The 23,079-nt window shown below is 40.8% G+C and overlaps 4 protein-coding genes across 7 annotated transcripts; 3 read left to right on the top strand and 1 right to left on the bottom strand.

Annotated features, from left to right (window-relative positions):
- Positions 1-1,777: 1,777 nt before the first annotated feature.
- LOC115750510 (probable gamma-secretase subunit PEN-2) lies at positions 1,778-5,307 on the top strand. Its single transcript, XM_030687909.2, has 2 exons — positions 1,778-2,104; positions 5,014-5,307. Exons 1-2 carry the CDS (start codon positions 1,846-1,848, stop codon positions 5,172-5,174), a joined length of 420 nt encoding a protein of 139 aa, XP_030543769.2. The 5' UTR covers positions 1,778-1,845; the 3' UTR covers positions 5,175-5,307.
- Positions 5,308-6,126: 819 nt separating this feature from the next.
- On the top strand, positions 6,127-10,547 carry LOC115750497. Of its 3 annotated transcripts, none has more exons than XM_030687884.2 (7): positions 6,127-6,285; positions 6,559-6,682; positions 6,784-7,097; positions 8,073-8,724; positions 8,799-8,998; positions 9,105-9,349; positions 9,442-10,547. In XM_030687884.2, exons 3-7 carry the CDS (start codon positions 6,820-6,822, stop codon positions 10,233-10,235), a joined length of 2,169 nt encoding a protein of 722 aa, XP_030543744.2. In that variant the 5' UTR covers positions 6,127-6,285; positions 6,559-6,682; positions 6,784-6,819; the 3' UTR covers positions 10,236-10,547. The 3 variants fall into 3 exon arrangements, with proteins under 3 accessions (XP_030543744.2, XP_048128445.1, XP_030543743.2); XM_048272488.1 differs by having other exon boundaries at positions 6,127-6,441; XM_030687883.2 differs by lacking the exon at positions 6,559-6,682.
- A 1,273-nt stretch (positions 10,548-11,820) lies between these two features.
- On the top strand, positions 11,821-12,854 carry LOC115750517 (photosystem I reaction center subunit N, chloroplastic). 2 transcript variants are annotated; one of them, XM_030687925.2, is made up of 3 exons: positions 11,821-12,205; positions 12,297-12,422; positions 12,659-12,854. In XM_030687925.2, the coding sequence occupies exons 1-3, from the start codon at positions 11,918-11,920 to the stop codon at positions 12,752-12,754; spliced, it is 510 nt and encodes a 169-aa protein (XP_030543785.1). In that variant the 5' UTR covers positions 11,821-11,917; the 3' UTR covers positions 12,755-12,854. The 2 variants fall into 2 exon arrangements, with proteins under 2 accessions (XP_030543785.1, XP_030543784.1); XM_030687924.2 differs by having other exon boundaries at positions 11,824-12,205; positions 12,655-12,854.
- A 479-nt stretch (positions 12,855-13,333) lies between these two features.
- Positions 13,334-18,489, bottom strand: LOC115750449 (probable polygalacturonase). The gene is made up of 5 exons (XM_030687820.2): positions 17,929-18,489; positions 16,347-16,467; positions 15,476-15,650; positions 15,125-15,195; positions 13,334-14,692 (listed from the first exon to the last, which is right to left on the bottom strand). The coding sequence occupies exons 1-5, from the start codon at positions 18,373-18,375 to the stop codon at positions 14,064-14,066; spliced, it is 1,443 nt and encodes a 480-aa protein (XP_030543680.2). The 5' UTR covers positions 18,376-18,489; the 3' UTR covers positions 13,334-14,063.
- Between the last annotated feature and the right edge of the window lie 4,590 nt (positions 18,490-23,079).

Below are 23,079 nucleotides of genomic sequence, written 5' to 3'. Positions count from 1 at the left end.
GTGAATCAATAACATTCACGGCTTGCTAAAGATCACTTTGTAGTGGGATTCTTTCTGGTGGCATTTCTTGAATCTTGCTTTCAAAAGTAAATTAAGTTCTAGGAAGAATAGGATCCTTTGCTTGATGAAAAAGGATAGTTCATCTTCTAACCCATAAATGCCTCACTTACTTTTCCTTACACATTGCTTTGGATTGAAGCAATTTAAACTATAAGAGACATGGATCAAAAAGGCAAACTTTAAGAAAAATGTCGGACTTGGAGTCTTTTGATGTCTACTCAATCTTAAATTTAGTAAAGTTGTCATAGGATAGGTCACATTTTGATTCTTTGTAAAGTTAAAATAAAAAAATAAAAATAAATAAAGAGCATAAAATATTTCTTTGCGGTTCACTCTTTTTGAAACTCGATCACAAACCCTAATTTTTACCTCCTAATTGTTTCCATTTAACTTTTTGCTTCAAGATCCTATAAATCCAGTCCTGGTCTTAATTTTTTGGCTTTTGGCAATGAAATAATTGAAATCAACAATGACATGGATCAAAACATATTGATAAGCATGATTTTTTATTTGCACTTATCATCGGAGCAATTAAAAACTTGTTTTCCACCATGGTCACGTGGCGCTAGAAAAAAGACCGGGAGGTGACATAAATAGGGATTTTGGTAATCGGAAACCCGCTGACGGCAAGCTCGAGACTCAATTGAAATGTTGGTTCGGACTCTAAGGACTTAACCGGTTAAAATTGATCGGTAAAAAATTTCAAAAACTTCGAAAACAAAAACACTTTGAAGCAAAAAGAAACTAAAAAACTTGTTTTGGGTTAAGATTGAAAAAACTTTTGCCATGACAACTCAAGGGAAGCCACTGGGTCATGGACTTGTGTGATGCTTCTGTTTATGTTGCCTTTCATGGGCCACATTTTGCCATTTCTTCCTGTTGGGGTTTTCATAGCCCGTTAAATTGAGATCCGTCTCGAAAAACTCTTAGATTATTTGCAAAAAAAAAGAAGGGGTTTTGTTTTTTTTTTTTTTTTTTTTTTTTTTTTTTTTTTTTTTTCCTTTTTTTTTTTTTTTTTTTTTTTTGGGGTTTTTTTTGCCCTTTTAGCTCTCGCTTTTGTTTGTTCGTTTGGGAAGATATGTATCATTTGCCTAGCAATAAATAAGGTTAATTCAACCTGCCCGTCACATAATAAGATTAAAAAATTCCCAAACTGGTATAATCGTACCGCACCCATCTCATATGATTTTTTATATCACGAAAGATCTCAAACTGGTACACTCGTGACAAATCAACTCTCGATTAGTTCCCATCGGATATGTATATATATGTATGTATGTTGAGTTGCTAGACGTGAGAACACGCACGACAAACAACTCGGTTGATCAATGCGTGATGTGAGTCCAACATGAAAATTCAACATATATGGGTCATTTTGGGAAGGCAAATTTGAAGAAAATGAATTGAGATCGGAAAATCTATCGATTTTCCCCTAAGACCTCCCTTCCATTCGAAAATTTGTTAAGTCTCTAATTTTGCCTAAAGATTTTATATATTTGTCGGGATGTATTAGTTTCGCAATTTTATGGCATGAAATATAGTTTAGAGTAAAACTTGGTACAAGTGTACTTATTTGAAAATTTTCAGTGGTATAAATCAAAAAGTGAAAATAATTATTTTTTAAGATTGTTTGTAATGAAACATATTTTTAATTGTTGTTTAAGATTATTTTTAATGATTTTTTTTTATAACGATGTCATGCGGGAGTCATTGGCAATTTGTGCTAAAACGGACTCGAAGTGAAGGCGCACAGGCAAGAAGCCAAGACTCGTCCGAGCTGCGGAAATGGAGGCGTTGCGCTCACCGGCCGACAACCCCACCCCGAATCGCGACCCGAACCCGAATTCCAACTCCATCGCACCTTCGTCACCCGTTTGGCCTACGATCGACGGCCCGCTGGGTCTGTCGGAGGAGGATTCCGTCGGCTACGCTCGCCGTTTCTACCAGTTCGGGTTCGCCCTCTTGCCCTGGCTCTGGGCCGTCAATTGCTTCTACTTCTGGCCCGTCCTCTCCCACAAGCGCTCGTTCCCTCAAATTCGTCGGTGTAAGGACTTATCCCCATCGTCTCTCTGTATCTCTCGCCACTTTTTGATGTTGCGATTTGCACCTGTGCGTTTGCGTGTCCATTCTGATCGTGGGGTTCTTCGCGATGATTCGCTGTTCTAGCTGGATGATCATGATCTTGGAGGAATTGAAGTACGAATGCGGGCTCTCTCTGGTTGATTTGGTTAGGAGATCAATGCCGCTTTAGAAAATTTGATTCTTGGGCTTAGATTTGGTGGAAACAGAAGTTCAGACCTTGATAGAGGTTTCAAAGGAAGTTATTTGATGGGGGATTGATATGCCGTTCTATTAGCCTTTGTGTCGCCAATCTGCCAAGCTTCTTCGGTTATCGAATTGTCCGTGTTAAAGCCTTTCTTCTTTTTGCAAACTATTTTCAAGAACAAGTTGTCAGTTCCAAAGTCTATTAAGAAATTGCTTGGCCCTTAATCAGTTGACTGTTTCTGGGTTTGTGTACTATCAAGTGACCCGTGATGAATTGTCATGAAAATTGTAAAGAGTGCACTTGTGAAGATTAAGAACTTGGTACCTACCCGATTTCTTTTCTTATATACCCTTATTGTAGAAATGATAACTTGTTCAAAATGGTTGTTGCAATATTGGAAAATGTCATGTGCCTGATTTTTTTAGCTCACGGAGTATTTATGTGGATTCATTACATTGTTCTTCAATCTGTTCATCATGAAGCACGTATAGAGAAGTGAAACTATTTTGTTGGGTGCGCTTTTGTATTTGGCGAACACGAGGATTTTTCAGTTACTTCCTGATGATGGCCTCGTGCCTTTTTATCCCACTGAACCACGTTTACAATTATAGTTGGTGAGGGATTTAGGTAATTTACTCTTCTTAATGGAGTAGCTGGAGTTAGAAAGCACGACGCAACTAGGGACCTGATTTTGGGAATCTTTAAATTCATAGAGACAAATAAGTAACTGGGATCTCCGACTTTTGTTGTAGATTTCTAAGAGTATGTGCTGTCCTTTAGGTCTTGAGGAATTTAATACTTTGGTTTGCAATCCTCTTAACCGTTGTTTGGAAGTGTTTCCAAAGGGGACACCACTTTCTGCCTTTTAAACAACATTATGTTTTTTGACCCCAAAAAAAAAAAAAAACAAGAGTATGTTTGAGAGATATTAACGAAATAATTTCTTTTGTGCTTCCTGAAGCAGGCTCCTGTACATAAGTAGTTTTCAAAATTAGAAATTAAAATAGGCTGTCAGACATGTTCAAAGTGTTCTCTAACGTATCCAAACAAGGCCTTATAACAAGGGCCATGAGACTTTTGACTTTGGATAAGGCAGATTTGGAACAGATAGTGCTGATAGGATGGAGTAGCACTCAGTAGTGGGAAATTTCCGGCAATATTTTCTTTGCTGGCTGTTAGTTGTACCTGGAAGAGGAGGGAAGAAATCAAAATATGTGGAGATGGTTTGTATAGTCTTTGGCCTTGATGGAGTAAGCATCCTTACATAAATAATTTGCAGGAGAGCGCGAAGATCTTACCAAAATATGTGTTGTACCAAGTGTAGAATTTGTTATTCACTTGACATTTCACTGTCCTTGGATGGGCAAATTGCTGAATATGTTCTTCAAACTTATCTTTTCTTGGAAATAAGTGGAAAAGTGTAAAATCCTTGGTTTGTCATACACTCTGAAAGAGCATAGGCAAAGAATAATGAATGAACAATCTGACAGCAGGTTGTTTGAAGGGAGAGAAGAAATACAAGAGCTTTGTGAAGTCCCCATGCTGTTGGATTCTGGTTGTTAGTATTGGCTCAAAAAACAATGCAGGCTTAAATGTCTTGTGATTTACGGAGTTACTCTCGTTATTATCGGCATGTTGACTATGTACCTGGAAATTCCCTTCCCTAATGTCCAAAAATGATGCACATATTAGTTTCAGATTCTGACAACTGACCTTGGAGATGGGCCTTTGTAAGACCATAGCAGTCTTCTGTGTTGTGTTGATAGATATTTAGTTTTCTTGAAGATAGGATCATATAGCAACTATCAAGTTTAAGCATCCGTGACAGAATGATAAAATAATTATTTGGACATTCCTTATGATGTCTTGAACAAATCTCTCTGGCAAATAAAAGATGAAATTGCTTGAGAGTGATCAGTAGTTGAGATCTCTCTGGCAAACCTGGCTTAGCAAGAGCTGCTCCTTGATTATGTTACCCTGTATGCAGCACTAGTAAATAATGGCAAAGGTATTTTGACTTATCCTACTCAAATGATCTAGTCTTAGGACTAGTTGAACCATGTCAGGACTCCTCCTCAGGCTGAGGTATATGTCTTTACTCCGTTCATGAGTTGGAACCTGTGAACCAATTGGCTAATACATTAGAGCTATCTTCCTACTACACCATAACAAATCATTAAAGACGGCAATTTCCAGAGGATGATTTGTTGAAGATGGATATGTGTTATGTACATAAGGCTAATGAATGATATTTCCTGCCATTGTGCTCCCATCATCCATCTAGACTATCCTTGAACTTTGTTAAAGGACAGTATCCTAAACATCAGTTGTGCATTATGCTGTGTTGAAGCTTTTTTTTAGGGTGCCTTGTCTTATCTTTTCATCGAATGTTGATTTTAGTTGAGTGGATAACTTAGCTTGCTCGCTGAGATGCCAGCATAGACCATCTTTTCATGGATTCATATGCTTGCTGGAACATGGTAGGAGATTGAGATAACAAGTCCTCAATACATGTGCATTTTTGCAACGAGCCTGTGGGAGACAGTGACATGTGCACTTATTCTGCATTCCACAGCTTATCGAAATCATCGTCTTCTCTTCATTTTTCGTGTCTCTGCTTTTGTCCTTTCAGTTCTTCCATATGCGTCAGCATGCTGCAAATTCACTCAAAATCTTCTCTTTCGCAGATGTTATCAGATCAGCCATTGGGTTCTCGGTGTTTAGCGCAGTTCTGTGTGCTTGGGCTTTGACATTCGCAATCGGAGGAGAGCGTCTCTTTGGCTCTGTGTGGAACCAACTGGTGATGTACAACCTTGCAGATAAATGGGGTTTGACTGGTTGGGATTAGTCACCACCTGGTGTCCTTGTAGAAATTTCATTGTGCTCAACCCAACTATTGTGCCAAGTTCTCTTTGGGAACAGACCGTTGCCCACTTTTTAGCAGTTTCCACTGATGCAGTTTGAAGATAATTTCTCGAGCCTAAGCTTGCGCATGTATCCGAGTTGTTGGATGGATGTTGTCGTGGTCGTTCTGCTTCGCCGGACCCGTTAGGCAGGCCTATTGATTACACACCCCCATTTAAGTTTTTGAATTGGGCATTTTAGTATCTCAAATTGGTTTGAGCTTGTATTTGTAGTGACTTTCTTCCTAATCACAAGTGACCGAATAGAAAAAAAGGACTACAATCCTTAGGACGATCAGAAGCGGAGTCCCTCATTTTAGTTCAGATAAACGGATCTTTCAAGCATCGTAGAATGGTATCGTGAAAACGAATAAGAGAAGTCATAAAATTCATAATGACGTCGTACATAGTCATTAAGTACAATAAAATCTTGAGTTTTTTGCAATTTAAATCCTAAAACTTTTGAAGAATTGGAAAAGTTTCCACGGGGCGGAGAAGGATTTGATGGCCCGTTTCTTAGCGAAGTCTTTTAGGCAATGGGCACTTTTGTTTTACAGAAAAAATATTTTTTTAAAAGTGATTGTTTGAATTGTATATAAAATTTCATTGCTCATTAAAATTTTTAAACATAAATTATTATCGGTAATAATTTTTTATATTAATTAAATTATTTTAAATGATACAAAAAATTATTTTGAGAGAAATATTTTTTTAATTATTATTTTTTCGAAATAATGAGAGCCTGAGTATCAGTTTGCCACGGCCTCGGAAATCTTGATGCGGGTAAAAATGGGGATGGAGCGGATCTTGGGACGGGTCAAGTCGGGTCGGGTCCTCCACAGGAGGGGAAGGTGAAAACCCGTGAAAAACCCTGATATTTCAATTCTTCTCGTCCCTCTCCCTCCTTCCTCTGTCTGTCTCTCTCTCTCTCCTTCTTCTCAACAACAAAGCTCGCGTCCGCTTATTGAATCTCAGCGGCGAAGGCAACAGGTTTCGCCACCAGCCCACGGCACTCGCCGGCTGTGCCGGCGACCGCGAGGAACGATTAGCGCCGAGGTACGCTTCTGTCGATTCCTTTCCGATTGGGGAGTGGTTTCCTTTCGGGTTTTCCTCCGAAGGGTGTTGATTATTCGGAGAAGAGAGCGCGTCCGTTCGCCGGAGTTGCTCTTGCTCGATAGTCTTGTGCTTGGTTTTGGACTATTCGTTGAATCGGTAGGAGAGTGCGGTGGTATTGTGTTTCTGGAATTCATCTTTTCTTCTTTGGGTGTGAATTTGGTGTGTTTCTATTTCTCGGAAAGATGGGTAAGTGTAGTTTCTCTCTCTCTGTAGCTTGAAAGAAAGGTAAGTGGTCTGCCTTTCGGGCTCATATCCGTTCGACAAGAAGCTTTGAAGCAAAAATGTTGTAATTTTGTAAGCAAATTGGCAGACAAGCAGCATTTTGAAACTGTTTAAGGTTGGGAGTTGTAGTCGGTTTCTTCCTGAATCTTGAATGTGATGTGTTGTCCATGCTTACTACTAGAGTACCTGAGTTTGGTTGCCTCTGCAATTTTGCAGGATGTGGGGCTCCGTGTAAAATTGCATCGATATGTTATGCAGCTGATGGATATTGTGGGATCAATACTTGATATCCCGGTGCAAGATCCGGAGGAGGAGGACTTCTCCTCTGCTGATTTGACTTGGACCAAGTTTGGCACTCCCGAGCACCATGATGATGTTGCTCTAATTCCTTATTCGAGAGTTGATGCCTTCATAATTGGTGAATGCTCCAATGTAGAGTGTCCGACAAGGTTTCACATAGAAAGGGGGAGAAAACGATCGAAAGGCAGCTTGAAGGAGTACAAGGATGATGAATATCTGGAGTATAAGATGTAAGTGTGTGGCCTACTCAGACATTACATTCTTTATGTTTTTCTTTTTTGGGCTATATAGAATTCCTTCATCTTTGGGAAGTCAGCTCTACAAATGTGATTCACAGCGAGATATGCTTTAGTAGGCGGGTGTTATAATGAGCCATGTTCTCTTGACGTCTGATGACTACCTAAATATTCTAGTAACAAGTGGGTTTAGGTACCGATGCAGATATTTTCTACACACTTTGTTTTCAAACAGCAGTATCATTTCTCTTGCTGGCCCTTGAAATTCTGGACGTTCAATGCATCGATATATAGAAAGCTGAATGGTATTCTTGTGTTGGGTCTGCTAAAAAACGTGTCTCATAAATATGATGTTGATTGGTATCTCAACCTAAGTGTTCTACTCTTAGGTTGCGAAAGTTTTCAAGTTATTGTTGGTTTTAAAGTTAATTTTGTCTATTTACTTGTTTATGGGAGGAAAAATCTTGTCAACATGTCATGTTCATGTTTCTAATGCATATCAGGTCGCACTTTTAAAACACCATAAGTTTCGTTAGTATTGTTAGATGGTAACATTATTGTAAACTGTCATTTTGTTCACCATTATGATTAGTCTCTGTTTTGTCCTATCATGTGTTAAATTAGACTTTGTCTAGCGTGGACCTAGTTGTTCTGAAGCTAAGGTAGTGCGATACAATTGCTTTGGAGTCTTTCTTCACCTAGGTGATTATAAATAAAAATTTCTTCCATTTCTTTCTCTTGTTAGTAGAGATTACGAGCTTCTAAATACTATGGAGTATTTTGACCAGGATCAGGTCTTATGTATGGATATCCTTAGCATTGTTACAACTGTCAGAAACAGAGTTTCTTCTTGCTAGCTGATTACTTGACCAAAAGAGTCATAGGATCTGATACCTGGCCAAGGAATTAAAAGCATGCACTTGGCAGTTAAATGAAAATGATTTTATATTTCTTTTTCTTTCTCTGCAGGTATTGGTGCTCATTTGGTCCTGAAAATTATGGGGAAGGCGGTGGCATATTGCCCAGTCGAAGATATCGATTAAACACACGAAATCGTGCTGCCAGACCTCAATCCATGCGAGGCTGCACTTGCCATTTTGTAGTGAAGCGCCTCTATGCCCGTCCATCATTTGCACTTCTTATATATAATGATAGGCGTCACGTAAACAAGGCTGGCTTTGTCTGCCATGGACCACTAGACAGAGATGCTATTGGCCCTGGTGCCAAGAACATTCCATATATCTGTAGTGAGATTCAGCAGCAAACTATGTCCATGATATATCTTGGAATTCCTGAAGAGAATGTGCTGGAAAAGCATATTGAAGGGATTCAACGCTATTGTGGTTCAGATGCAAAGGTCAACAGCCTTGCTTCACAATATGTCCACAAACTTGGGATGATCATCAGAAGATCCACTCATGAGTTGGATCTAGATGATCAAGCCAGTATCCGGATGTGGGTTGAACGAAATAAGAAATCCATATTCTTCATTCAAGACACTTCAGAAACAGATGCTTTCATCCTGGGCATTCAAACAGAATGGCAGTTGCAACAAATGATTCGTTTTGGACACCGCAGCCTCATAGCAGCTGATTCAACCTTTGGTATAAAGAGATTGAAGGTAAACCCCATTCTCTGAGTCAATTGAACTGAATTATCCTATGGCTGGTATGTTAATGCTCACTTCATTGGCAGTACCCGTTGTGCACGTTACTCGTCTTGGATTCTAGGCAGCATGCACTTCCTGTTGCTTGGGTAATTACTCCTAGCTTTTCGAAGCCAGATGTCTCCAAGTGGATGAAAGCACTTCTTGATCGAGCTAGAAGTGTTGAGCCTGGGTGGAAGGTTAGTGGTTTTCTGATTGATGATGCTGCTGCAGAAATTGATCCCATAAGGCACGTATCTCTTTTTATTGTTCTTTCTTCGTAAGCTACAATAAAACGTTTGAAGACTCAATAGATTGTGCCCAATAATTCCTTAACCTAGTATTATAATTTTCAGGGATATATTTAGCTGTCCTGTTCTCTTTTCTGTTTGGCGAATTCGTAGAACATGGCTAAGGAATGTGGTGAAGAAGTGTCCTAATCCTGAAGTCCAACGTGAGATTTTCAAACGTTTGGGACAAATTGTTTACAGTATCCGGGATGGATCTGAAAATTTGACTGCTCTGGAAGAGTTAGTACTTGATTTTGCTGATCAAACTGTTTTCATGGAGTATTTCAAGGCATCTTGGGTACCCAAGATTGGTAAGCCTTCCTTTTTCCCTACAGGGCTCTAGGATGTTCAATGTATTGCTTGGAATCTGTCTCATTATGGTTTGTTTTTTCTTTGGGTACAGAGATGTGGCTTTCAACAATGAAAGCTCTTCCTCTTGCAAGCCAGGAATCATCGAGTGCCATAGAAGCCTACCATATGAAGCTAAAAACAAAACTGTTCGATGATTCACACCTTAATGCACTCTGGAGAGTAGACTGGCTTGTGCATAAATTAACTACTGAGCTTCATTCCAGTTATTGGCTTGACAGATATGCAGATGAAAGTGATTCCTTTCAAAATGTTAAAGAGGAATATATCACTTCTACGTCGTGGCACCGAGCTTTGCAAATTCCTGATTCTGCCATCACCTTTGACGAGAAAGATCACCTCTATGCCAAAGCGCAAAGCCAAAAAGACAGCAGTGTGACGCACTTCGTATGGAACCCAGGATCAGAATTTGCTTTTTGTGATTGTCCATGGTCGATGCAGGGAAACCTTTGCAAGCATGTCATGAAGGTCAACATGATATGTGAAAATCGTCAAGGTTGTCAATCCTCCATGTCTATGCAGTCATTCAGGGAGATATTGTTGAATATCTGGAGAATGCCTTTGGATGATTCACTAGCATTAGATCAGTCGATGGCTTGGACCTATCAGATGCTTGATCAGATACAGAAACTTGTTGAGTTGAATAGCACTAATGATATTAGCACTGTGGTGAAAAGACTGCCAATCCAATGGTTGTCCAAGAAAACCAGAACATCTGTTTGTGTACCATCAGCCACCTTAGGTTTGCCATCAAGTTCCAAGGAAACGAGAATTACTGTTGCTTTAAAAAAGAACCGTAAGAGGAAGAGATTGTCACGACTGAGATGACAATTAAGGCAATAGGGGGGCTTTCCAGCGTACAGATAAATGTTCAATTTGCTGTCAACAGACTGATTCTTTCATTTGATTTCACTTCAGAACAAAATGGCTGCGGTCTATGTTTCTGGAGGTAACCCTCCAGATAAATTATGCTTATGGCCTGATTTGCTTTAGATGAAGTGTGTCATTTGGAACACGAGTGATCCAAACTTCAAGCTTTTGGTGCATCCTTGGATATAGCTTGAGCTGCATACCTTGTAGCCCCTTCTGTTTTACTTGGAAGCATTTTGGATATTGAAATTTTGGTTCCTTCTCTTCATTCTCTTGGTTCTGTAATGTGTTTTTTTTCTTTTCCCGTTCTCAGCGGGTAGATAATTAAGAATGATGAACAACATGACAACTGATCTTTGATCCCGGCAGTACACCTGTCTACTGCGAAGGCTATTTGCCAACGTGTATTCATGTCTGTCAGTAGATTCCCTTATGATGAATGTACAGATAATTTTTTGTATTTTATTTGTGAAATATGTTAAAGTTAATTTGATCGCATGTAAAATTTTGAGATTTGGTAAGCACTTATTCATTTGATCTTGCTCTGGCGTCTTGATTGTTTGGAGTACGAGTGAGCTTTACTTATCGAGTAAAACGCTAAACTTGAAGGAATTTCTGAGAAAATGCTGAACTTTGTGGTCATCTCTGTCTCTGTTTTGTGGGTCATTCGTCTCCCGATGCTCTCTCTATTTTGATTTCAACACAGGTAAGTTCAGCGATTGCGTTTCTTTTCGTTTGGCTGATAAACTAAGTGTCTTATAGAAGGTCCACTCTACCCGAAGGATAATGTGCCTCTCCATGGGTGTGTGGTATCAGGGAAAAGAATAACCTGAAAGAAAGGAAATCTCAATGAATTAGTTCTTCAGGAAAGTTTCATTTATTCAATGACTAGAATTAGACGAGGGTATGCAGTTCAGTGACGTAGAACAAAAATTTGTTTATTTGCATCAAGCTTTTGGGGGGCTCACTGAAGGCTTACTCAAATTATTATTCAACGGAAAATAAGGCACAACTGATTAGATCGCTTACGAAAATCAAATCTCAATTGGTCTGTTCCTTCAAATTTGAGCAAATGCGCAAGCATGTCATCTATAACAGACTGCTCTTTCAGCTGCCAAACAATCGTTGATACAGATTCGATGATGAAGCCCTGTGGCGGCATCTGATTATGACCAAAATAAGAATTTGAGACTTGGTCCTTGACGTTTGGCTTATCTGTTTCGCATGGTCTATGTGTTGGGTTGAAACCAATTGGCATATTGTGCTCATATTCCAGATTGATACTCAAGACATGTTTCTCTCGGAATTTCTGCTTAATGTCAGATTAATTGAATCCCTGGATTCCCAAGTAGGTCCAGGACTCGAGGTCACCACACAAGCCTTGTTTGTCCCACCACAGGTCTCAAGCAGGGGAAAGAAAAATATGCCAATTGCCAATAGGAGCGAGGCAATCTCACCTTATCCACACTCCCACCACAATCTTCCCTCATCCTTTTCCTCCACATCACTCTCCACCATATCTAAAACACACCCAGTGATTTCAAAAGGGCTACTGATTGAACCCTTCATTGCTATTCAAAAATTTCCAAGAAGTTTAAAAAAAGGGGGTTGTTCAGAAAAATTCTTAGCCAAATTGCTAAATGGCAACCATGAACTCCAGTGTGCTGGCTTGCAAGTATGCCTTTTCAGGAACTGGGTCATCTGAACTCAGCTCAAAGCTTGGGTCAGTTGCAGCTCCTGGAGTGCCTGGTCAGAAGTTGCCTGTGATCAGGGCTCAACAAGCCAGAGTCCCCGAGTCGAAAGCCGGAGATGGAAGAAGAGCTGCGCTCGCCTGCTTGGCGGCCACCGTGTTCGCCACCGCCGCTTCCACCTCCTCTGCCAATGCGGGCATCATCGAGGAGTACCTCGAGAAGAGCAAGGCCAACAAGGTCTTGTTCCATATTTGACTTTCTTTTTTGGTGGGTACATTCTGACCTGATCTGAGTTCATTTTAGTTAATGATCGATGATCTGATTGTAGGAACTGAATGACCAGAAGAGATTGGCCACGAGCGGAGCGAACTTTGCGAGAGCGTACACGGTCGAGTTTGGCTCCTGCAAGTTCCCCGAGAACTTCACTGGCTGCCAGGATCTAGCCAAGCAAAAGGTTCCACACATCTCTCATTTACCTTTCAAATTATCCTAGCAGTTTGACGTGGTTGAAATATTTGTTCATACCTCCTGTTGTTCTAACACAACTGACCCGGTATCTCCGACCGAAACATCAATGACGGACATCAATGATGTCCTTCGCTAAATTAGAAATTACGGAACAATTTTGACCCTGTGAGTGAGGACTCTCTTGTTGATCATGGTATTCTTTGTCATGTGTGCTGCAGAAAGTGCCCTTCCTTTCTGAAGATTTGGAGTTGGAATGCAAAGGGAAGGACAAGTTCAAGTGTGGCTCAAATGTCTTCTGGAAATGGTGAAAAACCTTGATGTTTTCCCAGCCTCGTAAAAGCAACTATGTAACTCAACATGTACCTGAATCTCCCGTTGATACAACTTGAGCCAAATTTGTTCTCTCTTCTTTTGATCATCTGTCCTTTGTTCATTTATGCTACTAAGCTTTCATTCACCATGGTCTATACGTTCTTTCTTTAATCGCTCAAAACAGATTCTAACCAGACAGACGCGAAACTCGACTCGCATCGGTGTTTAGGTTCCTCATTTTTCGGAGTTTTTCATAGGTTAGAAAAACTGGTCGACTAAAAAATATTTTGCTAGTCAACGGAACGAAAAAATTAGATTTGGATTCCAGAAACCAGTTTGGGAAAATCTAACTTCGAGACAAGTGAACTGCAGTATCATTTCGTTTGAGCACATATCTTGGTAAGGTCGTATCAATATTTCAATTTTTGTTGATTCTAGTAGGCATCAGGTCATATCAGGATTTGAATTCCGGTAATTCTTATCTGAGAGGCCTCTGTGCTGATAAACACCAAAATTGTTAGTGGGAAGATCTAAAACAGAGTGATAACAAAAAAAGGCATCATGGGTTAGATCCTAATCAAGGAATTGAAGAAAAATTAACATCTTTGCAATTTAAATTGACTATAGACAGACTTGTATAATTCCCTATATAAGCAAGTTTGACACTCAAACAGGATTGGCAATGGGATTCAAATCCCACATTAAGTCCTTAGTTATAACACTAAGACAACTGAGACTTCTTTAGGAAAGTGAAAATGGAATCATGCAGCAAGCAGAATTAAATTCATTGCATTGGTATGAAACTCCATGACACACAAATCAAGTAAAAAATGCAGCAGCTCAATGTTACTCCTGAATAACCACTATCAACTTTCACATCAATCTGTAAGACTTGGATCTTCACATGCCATGTTACAGTCTCCATCCTCTTCTGTACAACCTGATCTCTCCTCTTGCTGTGTATATCTACAATATCAAAGAATGCAGAAAAACCATTTGAATCAATGAATGTTGCTTTTCTGTGTAAGTCCTATAACGGTCGATCATGTCAAAAGCATCTCTTCCTCACGCCAATGTAAGTAAGGAGAGTCTGTTGTTCTCTCCTAAACCGAGGGCTCTTGATGAGCCCAGAATGCCTCCTCGAATTCAGGTAACAGAAATCTCGACATCTCGGCCTTTCTGTCACGTAAGCAGAATCAGAAGACTCCCATATTTCGAGTCCTTTCATCCGGAAATGTCTTTAGTCGCTGACCCGCTGCAATATTGTCGACAACGTCCTGTTCATATCGCTGTACAAACACAAATCCTCCAGTGTTTATGGACAGGAGAACGTCGAACTATTGTGCTGCAACTCTGGACATGGCACTGGAGAGACTTCATCGGCGAAACCCGAAAGAAACTCACAGTGCCACTTTGCAGACGGAGGTAATCCAAATAAGCTGATATTTTTCATGCATATCTCTTCGAACGGAGAAACCTTCATACCATCTAAGACCGGGCCTTTCGTAGAATTCACGCTCACCACATTGCTTATGAATACACCCTTCACTCTAGGAACGGCTTTTGGGTCCCATCCCTCATCTGGGTGATCATTAGAACCTCTGCTAAATCTTATGGGAATTTTGACCCGTTCCATCATCACGTTACTTATACTGATATTAGCTATATAACCTCCGCGACCGATATCTGTCTTAATACGGACTCCAGCGGCAGAGTCCCAGACACGCAGATCTTCTATAGTTACGTTCGAAATCCCTCCCGACATCTCACTCCCAATCCCCACACCAGAGCAAGTGGGAGTGGTTCCAGATACTCTCCTAACAATAATATCTGAACTAGGATGCGCTGTTGTAATTCCATATTGATCCCATCCACTCTTTACCGCCACAAGATCATCCCCGCTCTCAATGTAACAGTCTTCGATGCACACTTTGCTGCACGAGTCTGAGATATTTGGAAGGACAGGAAGGCATTAATAAAATTAAGGGGTGTAAGTGTATGATCCACTTACACAAATTCTTTGGAGGAAAAAGAAAGGTTTCTTGTGAAGGAAGACATGGACATTTTTGTCTTATGAATAAAATCAATTCATTTTCTGCCACTTGGGATTTTCAGATTGAATAAAGGGTGAATCTTTTAATCTACCACTTATCCCTCTACAATCTCCAGTTACAGAGAGACTGAAACTGTCAAGAAGATAAATTTTCACTCCTTTCTTGCGACTTCCGTTCCTTCCTTAAAACATAAATGTGAATCAATCTATTTTATATCCTCTATCCATTTTGGTGCTCCAAGTCCTTGCTATCGTGCTAAGTATGTTAAGAAATGTCGATACTTCATGGAGAAAGAGAAATGTGGAGGGAACCAGTCACATACCTGGATCAATACCATCTGTATTTGGGGCATTGAGGGGAGCCAAGATTGTCATGTCTTTTATAACTACGTTACTGAACCACCAACCAAAAAAAAAAAAATGAAATAGTATCATGTAACTAGGCAACAAAATAATTAGCCAGAAAAGGAGTGGGGCCAATGTTCTTTCAATTAAGTACAATTCCCTTCTGAAATATTCGGCAAACACTCACTTAAAAACATGCCTAGACGCGAATGTCTGTGCAGAACTTGTGTTGAGAACATTAAAAGCATTCACTCAGTTTCATGATAGAGCTACTTTTCATGAGATTAATGCAGAATCCACGAACCAGCAGAACAGAACAATTGCCAAACCTGCAGTAAACAGGATGAATCGTCCAAAAGGGTGAATTTCTGAAGGTAAGATTGGAGATGAGAACGTTGTGTGAGTTCACTAGTTCAACCAAATGGCCTCGTGTGTGCTCCAATGTCCTGTTCCACCATAGTTCCCACCACATCTTCCCCTGACCATCTATTGTCCCATTGTTTCCTGTTCAACAGTTTGGTCTTATCATCTTAAGCTTACATCGCATCTGGAACATAAGTTACATCAGTACTTCATACATGAACTCTTCAACTTCATGGCTATTCTTAAAAGATAGTCAGATTCCTCTATTATTGGCTCAGATCTTATGCAGCATCAATACAATCACCTACTTTGGCTTTGAGTAGTCAACTAGTCAGTCCTACTAGATGTCAAATGAACTCGGTTTATCAAGTAGATGCAATTATTTCAAGGTCACAGAAATAAACTTAGATGAACACATCTAGATGGCCTACCTAACAAAATTAAGTGAAACTCGCTTGTTTAAATTGGTTGAAAGTCACCATTCCCCACGAAACCATTGTGCACAAGTAATTCTTAGAAATATTGAACTTCGAAACTTTGACAGGCAAAGCAAAAGCAGAGATATTTCGTAGGCTAACAAATGCATACTCTACGAATCCACCGGGGGTGAGCTACAGCTACAAGCAAGAACACGATGTAGTGGAAGACAACAAATTTTAGAAAAGACAAGCTATTAGAGGAAGACAAAGCTGTATATGAACATCACATTAATGTGAAATTCCATTAGTTCTTCATTGGCACTCCAAGAAGGGTATACTCCAACCAAGTCCAATCAATCTGCCTGAGCATATCTTTTCAAGATTGGCAACATTCCTGAATGGAAGAATCAATCGGTACCTGTGATGACAACATCAGTGAGGCCATTCCCATGGATAAGGCTTATGTGCCTCCCTCCTAATCTCTCTCTTCCTCTTCCATAAGATGGTAAAGGCTCTATGATGGGCCAATCGTTTGGGTCCTATCCTTGCAAAATATGTAGATGTATCAAGATTTTGCATTTGCAAGTATTTCGAGCAATGACAATCTGGAACATATTTCTACCAAAGAAAAAACTAACATGTGGAGTCCATATCTGTCCTTCTGCACAGGATTTGCATTGTCTTCATATTCTTGATTTGTCTAACATATGGAATGTATCTCTATGTTCTTATATAGGAAATGCTTTGTCTTGCTAATCTCGATTTGCGTTGGCCTTGTTCTGTTAGAATAAGGCCACATAATTTAATGGGAAAATTGCCCACAAACCCCCGGATTCTTTTAGTTAAACCCCTGATTGCCTGAGTCTACGGTTGGTCGACAGTAATAGACGGTAATGCCACTTAGGAAAAATTCAGCTAGAAAGTCCATTTCAAGTGTGTTGGAAAGGGGTATGGACGTGTTCACAAACGTTCAGCAACTAATTTAACCGGAACACCCAAAATACAGGGAGATCGCAGATGATTCTGCCCAATTTAACAACTCAAATTTGAAACGAAATGCGTAAACGCTCCTAATTTACACGAGAACGAGCAAATAAAGAGCTAGACCAGAGGAAAGGATGCGACTCCTAATCTCATAGATGCTATAGCCTTGATGGTAACTCCTCGTAAAACTCAATCAAAAAGAAACCGCTCCATAGAAAAAGAATCAAACAAAAGACAAACCCGCCGGCCAAAATGTCAAAAGAAGAGGCATAAAGATCGGCTTTTCAAACTCGCACAACACAATTCATTCACCACCTCTGGACTCTGTCCACACGTAATCACACCGATCGGCAGGAATCTCATGGCAGTTTATATTATGATAAACAGACATCAAATAAGTTACCTTTGTGAATGAACAAGAACATTAAAAAAGATTTTAAAGAAAATTTGTGAGCAGTGGGACCCTTTGCTCTGCAGTAGCAGAGACCTACACGGTTACACCATCTTCTTCAGTCTTTGTGCATGAAAGTTAAAATTTTTTTTTTTTAAAAAAAGGAAGCTACAGAACGGACGGAATGACAGATGGGCAAACTGCTTTAAAAATCTGAGATTCTTTTGTTCTTGCTTTATTTCTTAATCTCAAATTAAAAGCATGAATAACGCATGAAAGTGGCCTTCTCTTTAGGATTCATCTGTTGCCAGACTATCCATCGTTCGGACAAGGTAATAGATTACCCTCCACTGAAGAATCATCAAGTCGTTTTCTGAATTAAGCGGGAAGCAGAGAACAAACGTGACTTGCCCATGAAAGGAAAAGGAAAAAGATGGGACTTTGGTTATGGCCAGTCATCATTCACCACCATCGTTCCTCCAAAACCAACAATCAGTATAATCCCCACAACATCAACAGCAACAGAAAAATCTGTTTGGTTTCGAGGCAACAGTTCCAACGATTGACTCGATGTTATTCAAAATTAGGAGTGAAGGAAAAAGGGGACAGGAGAAGTTTGACCAACCTGAGAGCCCAGAATCAGAGCACCCTCCTCGAGAAAGAGGGTGAAATTGCTGGTGAGATTGAAGCTCCCGGTGAGCCACGTCCCCCTGGGCACGTTCAACTGGGACCCGCCTCCATCTCCGAACCGCCGCAAGTGTCGCACCGCCCTCCGGAACGTCTCGGTCTCCGGCCTCACGCCGTCGCCGACCCCTCCGAAGTCCCGCATCGACATCACCACCTTCCTCCCGGGCGGGGACCCGCGGAAGAACCCGGCGCAGCTCCCGGGCCCGGACACCCCTCGGGGCGGGCCGGGGGTCGGGAGTACCGGCGGGGCGACCGGCCTGGTGGCGATCTGGATGGTGAGGACGGCGAGGAAGGAGAGGGGGAGGAGGAGGAGAGGCGTCCACGCGGGCCGGGCCACGCGGGCGGCGACGGATCCGAGCCCGAAGGCGGGTTTGTCGGGCTCCATGCTCGGTCGTCGTCGTCGTCGCTCACATGCATGCAGAGGGAAGGAGGAGAAGCTACTTCGACGCGTGCGGTGTCGATGTGCTTGCTTGCCTGCATGCCCGAACAGAGAGAGAGAGAGAGAAAGACGAAGGTGAAGAAAGAGAAGCACGAGATTATTATTATTATAAAATATCATTTAATTAATTTCGCTATTCATATATATATATATATATATATATATATATTAATTACTGATTATTTTTTCAATTTATAATAATTTGTTGTTTTTTTTAATATTATTTACGGGGTTTGTGCGTGTAAGAAGAGAAGAGAAGGCGTGTCGTAGACCGGTTGATGTGGGCCCCGGTTCGGAAAGATCAAGAAAGGCGTGATCCGGTTTGTTCGGTATCGACGGGGACGATCGAGATGGGACCCGTGGGGGGGGGGTCCACGATCGTCTGCGGGCGCTCGCACCCTGTTCGCGTTTCGTCCTGCCGTGGCGTGCTGCCACGGCGGTTATCAACCCCGGTCGTTGATGACGTGTTCGAGTACTAGTAGCTGAGGAGCTATTCTTCCGGTGGTGGTCGGGTGTAGATGAGCCCGGCCGGCTCGTTCACGTCGAGAGGCGGTGGGGTGGGAAAAGAAGGCGCCATTCACGGGATCCTGCGAGAAAAGTTGACTTTTCGTACGGAGACCACGCTTTTCCTGTTTTGGACCAAAAGAAAAAAGGAAATACAAGTATTTGCCAATTTTATTTCCCAAATACGGTTGTTAATTCCAATTAAAAAAAAGATTAATATACTGCAAAAAAAATTAAATCGGTACACATGTGACAAGTTTATTTCAAAATTAATTTTTTCAGCTCAAAAAATTTCAAACTAATACACCCCTTGATAAATTTACTCCAAACTATTTTTATTACCATAAAGAACTTCAAACTAGTACACACTACGACAAATTTATTCTCGGTTAGTTTTCATTAAATTGATTTTTATACCACCAACAATAATCCAAACCGGTACACCTAAATTCTAAATCGATACGCTTGTCAATTTTCACGTGCAAGACTAAAGGTAGTGCAACATTATATATGTTTAGGTCTTGAAAAGGTTGGCCAACGTTGACATTCGTGGATTTAGAGAAGTTGACCAATTTATTTGAATTTATATTTTCTTAAAAATTATGAAAAAAAAATATAAATTTAAAATAATCGGAAAACCTGAAATTTTGAAAAGTTAGAAATTAAAAGTGAGCGGCCCTTTATTTTATTTTACTGCTGGGCCCGGAAATGCTCCTAATGCTAGACCTGGCTAGGCTTTATCTTTTGCCAATAAAAGTGGTTGGGCTAGTTAGGAAAAGACCTTTCTTCTGAGATAAATTAAAGGTGAGTCATACCATTAGTCAGTCATCCAATAAATGTGATGAATGATGATTATGTTTGGGTTAGGTAGGATACATCATTCACGGGGGAAGCAAAGGTGGAATAATTGATAGCAATCGCGAATAATGATTGTCACCTATTCTCCATATGTATATCAATGTGCATAAATCACAATAACATTAGCCATTTAGAGCTGGAGGTTGCATACTTTTCTTCTTCTTCTTCTTCTTCTCCTTTAGGGCTTTGGAATCATTGCTAAAAGTGTATAACCACAAAAGTTGGTAGCAAAGGGACACTGATAGTTAGGATTCTTGTACCACGTCGGAGTTCCCCCTCCCCTCGGAATAGCTTATAATCTAAAGCAGTCCTGAGATTGGTCGATACCTGTGCTAGGTGTTTTGACCCATAGTGCCTGTTAGTAGGTTGTGCGGTCAAAAAAGAACGATCATTATGGCTAAGGTCGGTTGAACATTGGTGTCGAATTGGTTCTTTGGTTGAGCGAATCTGTAGACTAAGGGTGCGAATGAAGAATGTGTTAAATCGAATTTGGTCCTCTATCTTATATTGATTGGCTAAGACTGGAGAAAGGAGGCAAGAACTTTAAAACCCTACTTGATTAAAGAAGCTCATGCCGCTAAGCTCGGCACAAGTCGATGATTATCGAAGAAATTGTCTCGAATCCAAACACAAGGGTCCTATTGTAGAGTAAACTTAGAAGTCCCTATGAAATGTAGATTGATCTCCGGAACTATCTATCGCAATGCCACCTGCTTGTGACTTTGCCATCCTGGGGTAGACAAAGAAAAAAAAAATACTTTCCGAAAAATATTTTTCGAATTTTTCTACGTTTAGTTCATGAAAAATAAACTAGTCAATAAAAAAATATTTTACACCCATGAAAAAAACTCCTTCAAAAATGGGAAAAATATTTTCTTATTTTTAGAATAAGAGAACATTTGTCCTCTTTGCTCTTCTCAACTCCTTTACATTCATTTTTTTTTAATTAATTTTAAAAATAACTTCGATTTTTTAATTTTTTATTCTATTTTTTCCCTATCAATATTATTATAATGTAACTTTCGAGTATTATTGTGATATATAAATGACATCTGACTCTCGGAAAAAAAAAAAGAAGAAGCCTAAGTAGTAGAATGAGAGAGAGAGAGAGAGAGAGTTGGCTACCGGTGGTAAGAGGGCTACCCAGCCTGGGCCTTGACCAGTTGATCTGGACCGATGGGTTCTCAATGTGCATGGTGCATATATGAGTTTATTTTATTATTTTTTCATAATCAGCAACAGAACATGTTAATGAATGACAGCAATGTTAAGTAGTTTAGATTTAAGCTCCGATAGGATAATAAATTATCATATTCGGTGTTTGGTGATGTTCTTTGGATTGGACAACCTCGAATATAGACAGATAAAATTCTGGATAAAAAATTTCGGCACGGGAGTGGGATAGACCCAGATTGAATGAAATATTTTTTTTTTTTAAACTACAATATTTGTTATTATCTTCCATGGATGGACTGATGGAGAGACGCATCCGACAAACATCCGCTGCGAACTCACAATTCTTGACACTCTTTGCCGTTGTCAATTTGCTCTCCAATTGATCCATTGAGGAATGGTACTCAGCTCGTGTTCGCATCGGGCGATTGCGATTCCGAACCTCCGAACAGTTCGATTACCAGAAATGGAAAATCAATCGAAACCGACCTTCTCGCTTACCCCTTCCTCCTCCATCAGACCCAATTGACCGTCAGGACCATTCTTACCGTCAATCTCCTTCGACTCGTCCTATTAGTTTCTCCGAATTCAACTCCGTCATCTACTCCTTGTCCATTGCTGCTTTCGCTACTGCCGACGACAACGCCCGCTACGCGATTGCCGTCGCCATCGAGACAATAAGAGACACGATCGGGAGGAGGAAGGGGTCGAGGCAGTTCACGGTAGGGAATTCTTTCTTGTTGTGAAGAAAAAGAGGCGAGATGAGTTCGAGTGGTCCACGCCTTGCACTCTTACTAAACTCTTTTCTATGTGCTTCTTAGGCAAAGTGAAGTGTGATGAGACTTGGGATGCACATTAGACTACCTTTCCAAGACTTAGGTTCTGTTTACTTCACGACAAAAAATATTTAGACATAAATTACTATTGGCGATTAAAATATTTTCCATTAACGAATTACTTCAGACGACACAAATAATCGTTTTTAGGAAAATATTTTTTATATCATCCATTTTTTGCAAAATAAATAGAATCTTGGATTTTTTTTTTCTTTTTGTTATGGTAAGGGCTTGAGGGCCCCCCCTCCAACCTTTTTAATGGACGTGTCGAGCTTGCAAGTAGAGCAGGCAATATGGGTCATATACAAATTTTATAACTCAATTTGAGATGGCCGCATTCTACATGGATAACTCACTTTTTTCTAAAATGGGCTAAAATGGGTTGTAAAAATCTGAAGCCCAAAAAACAGGTTAAAATATGGGTCACTTCATTGACCCATATTTTAACCCATTTTTCAACTCTGCAAGGCCCGATGACTGATGAAGGGGAAGCTACTTTAACCTCGCTTTTGGGCAAACTTCGTGACTTCAACACATACACGGTCTGGTGGTAGTTTCATGTGCATATGTACGTATGCGTGTATAAAGAGCTGGATCCCGAAGACAATTGAGAGCCCGAAGACAATTGAGAGCCCGAAAGCATTCGCACCTTCAAGCCGGCGGGTCCTCCGCCGTAAGACTCTTACTGTACCTCATGAGTCGTCGCCTTTGTCTCTGCCGTTTCCAATCTCGAAGCTCCCAGAATCACGTGAAGATCTAAAGAGCAAGAGAGCAAGAGGATGGTAGAAAGATTGTTTTTGTGGTATAAAACGAAACCGGGACCGTCCGTTCGAAGGCGAACAGGTTAAAAACCGACCGTCCGGCTGCTACCGTGGGGCATTTGCGGGGAGGGGGGGGGGGAGCTTCGTGGTGCGGAAGAACAACCCGAAGGTAAGCACCCCGAACTCGATGAGGGGCATGTATGGGTGCGTAATTGGGAACTTCGACGTCCCGCAATACGTGGGGGACGCTCGTCGGCACCGTACTTTACCCGCAGGCGAATCAGAAGGCATGCAAGTGCTTTGACGAATTTGACGTAAGCTTCAAGTCTAAGCCCGGTGGATCCGGCCTAGGGAAGGGGATCCGACGAGCCCCGAGCTCGTCGGGATTTGGGGAACTGCGAGCTCGCCGGCCTCGAGTGAGCTCATGCTCACCCGGATCGCCCGAGCCGTAGTCGTTGAGACATGGCCGGTTGCCGGGCCGCCGGCCGTCGTCGAAGCCTTGTAATAGGTGGATGAAA

Source organism: Rhodamnia argentea, chromosome 11 (assembly GCF_020921035.1).
Source record: "Rhodamnia argentea isolate NSW1041297 chromosome 11, ASM2092103v1, whole genome shotgun sequence".
Lineage (NCBI taxonomy): Eukaryota > Viridiplantae > Streptophyta > Magnoliopsida > Myrtales > Myrtaceae > Rhodamnia > Rhodamnia argentea.
Note: the sequence above shows the minus strand (reverse complement) of the source record. Positions and strands in the feature narration are given on the sequence as shown.

What these genes read in the sequence shown, in the direction of transcription:
- LOC115750517 (XM_030687925.2), top strand. Translation starts at nt 11,918, where the DNA reads ATGGCAACCATGAACTCCAGTGTGCTGGCTTGCAAGTATGCCTTTTCA. An exon ending in AGAAGAGCAAGGCCAACAAG is followed by an intron (nt 12,206 to 12,296) that starts GTCTTGTTCCAT and finishes ATCTGATTGTAG; the next exon opens with GAACTGAATGACCAGAAGAG. An exon ending in AGGATCTAGCCAAGCAAAAG is followed by an intron (nt 12,423 to 12,658) that starts GTTCCACACATC and finishes TGCTGCAGAAAG; the next exon opens with TGCCCTTCCTTTCTGAAGAT.
- LOC115750497 (XM_030687883.2), top strand. Translation starts at nt 6,820, where the DNA reads ATGCAGCTGATGGATATTGTGGGATCAATACTTGATATCCCGGTGCAA. An exon ending in TTGGTATAAAGAGATTGAAG is followed by an intron (nt 8,725 to 8,798) that starts GTAAACCCCATT and finishes CTTCATTGGCAG; the next exon opens with TACCCGTTGTGCACGTTACT. An exon ending in GCAGAAATTGATCCCATAAG is followed by an intron (nt 8,999 to 9,104) that starts GCACGTATCTCT and finishes TATAATTTTCAG; the next exon opens with GGATATATTTAGCTGTCCTG.
- LOC115750510 (XM_030687909.2), top strand. Translation starts at nt 1,846, where the DNA reads ATGGAGGCGTTGCGCTCACCGGCCGACAACCCCACCCCGAATCGCGAC. An exon ending in GTTCCCTCAAATTCGTCGGT is followed by an intron (nt 2,105 to 5,013) that starts GTAAGGACTTAT and finishes TCTCTTTCGCAG; the next exon opens with ATGTTATCAGATCAGCCATT.
- LOC115750449 (XM_030687820.2), bottom strand. Translation starts at nt 18,375, where the DNA reads ATGGAGCCCGACAAACCCGCCTTCGGGCTCGGATCCGTCGCCGCCCGC. An exon ending in CACTGATGTTGTCATCACAG is followed by an intron (nt 15,651 to 16,346) that starts GTACCGATTGAT and finishes ACTGTTGAACAG; the next exon opens with GAAACAATGGGACAATAGAT. An exon ending in ATTCATCCTGTTTACTGCAG is followed by an intron (nt 15,196 to 15,475) that starts GTTTGGCAATTG and finishes TTGGTGGTTCAG; the next exon opens with TAACGTAGTTATAAAAGACA.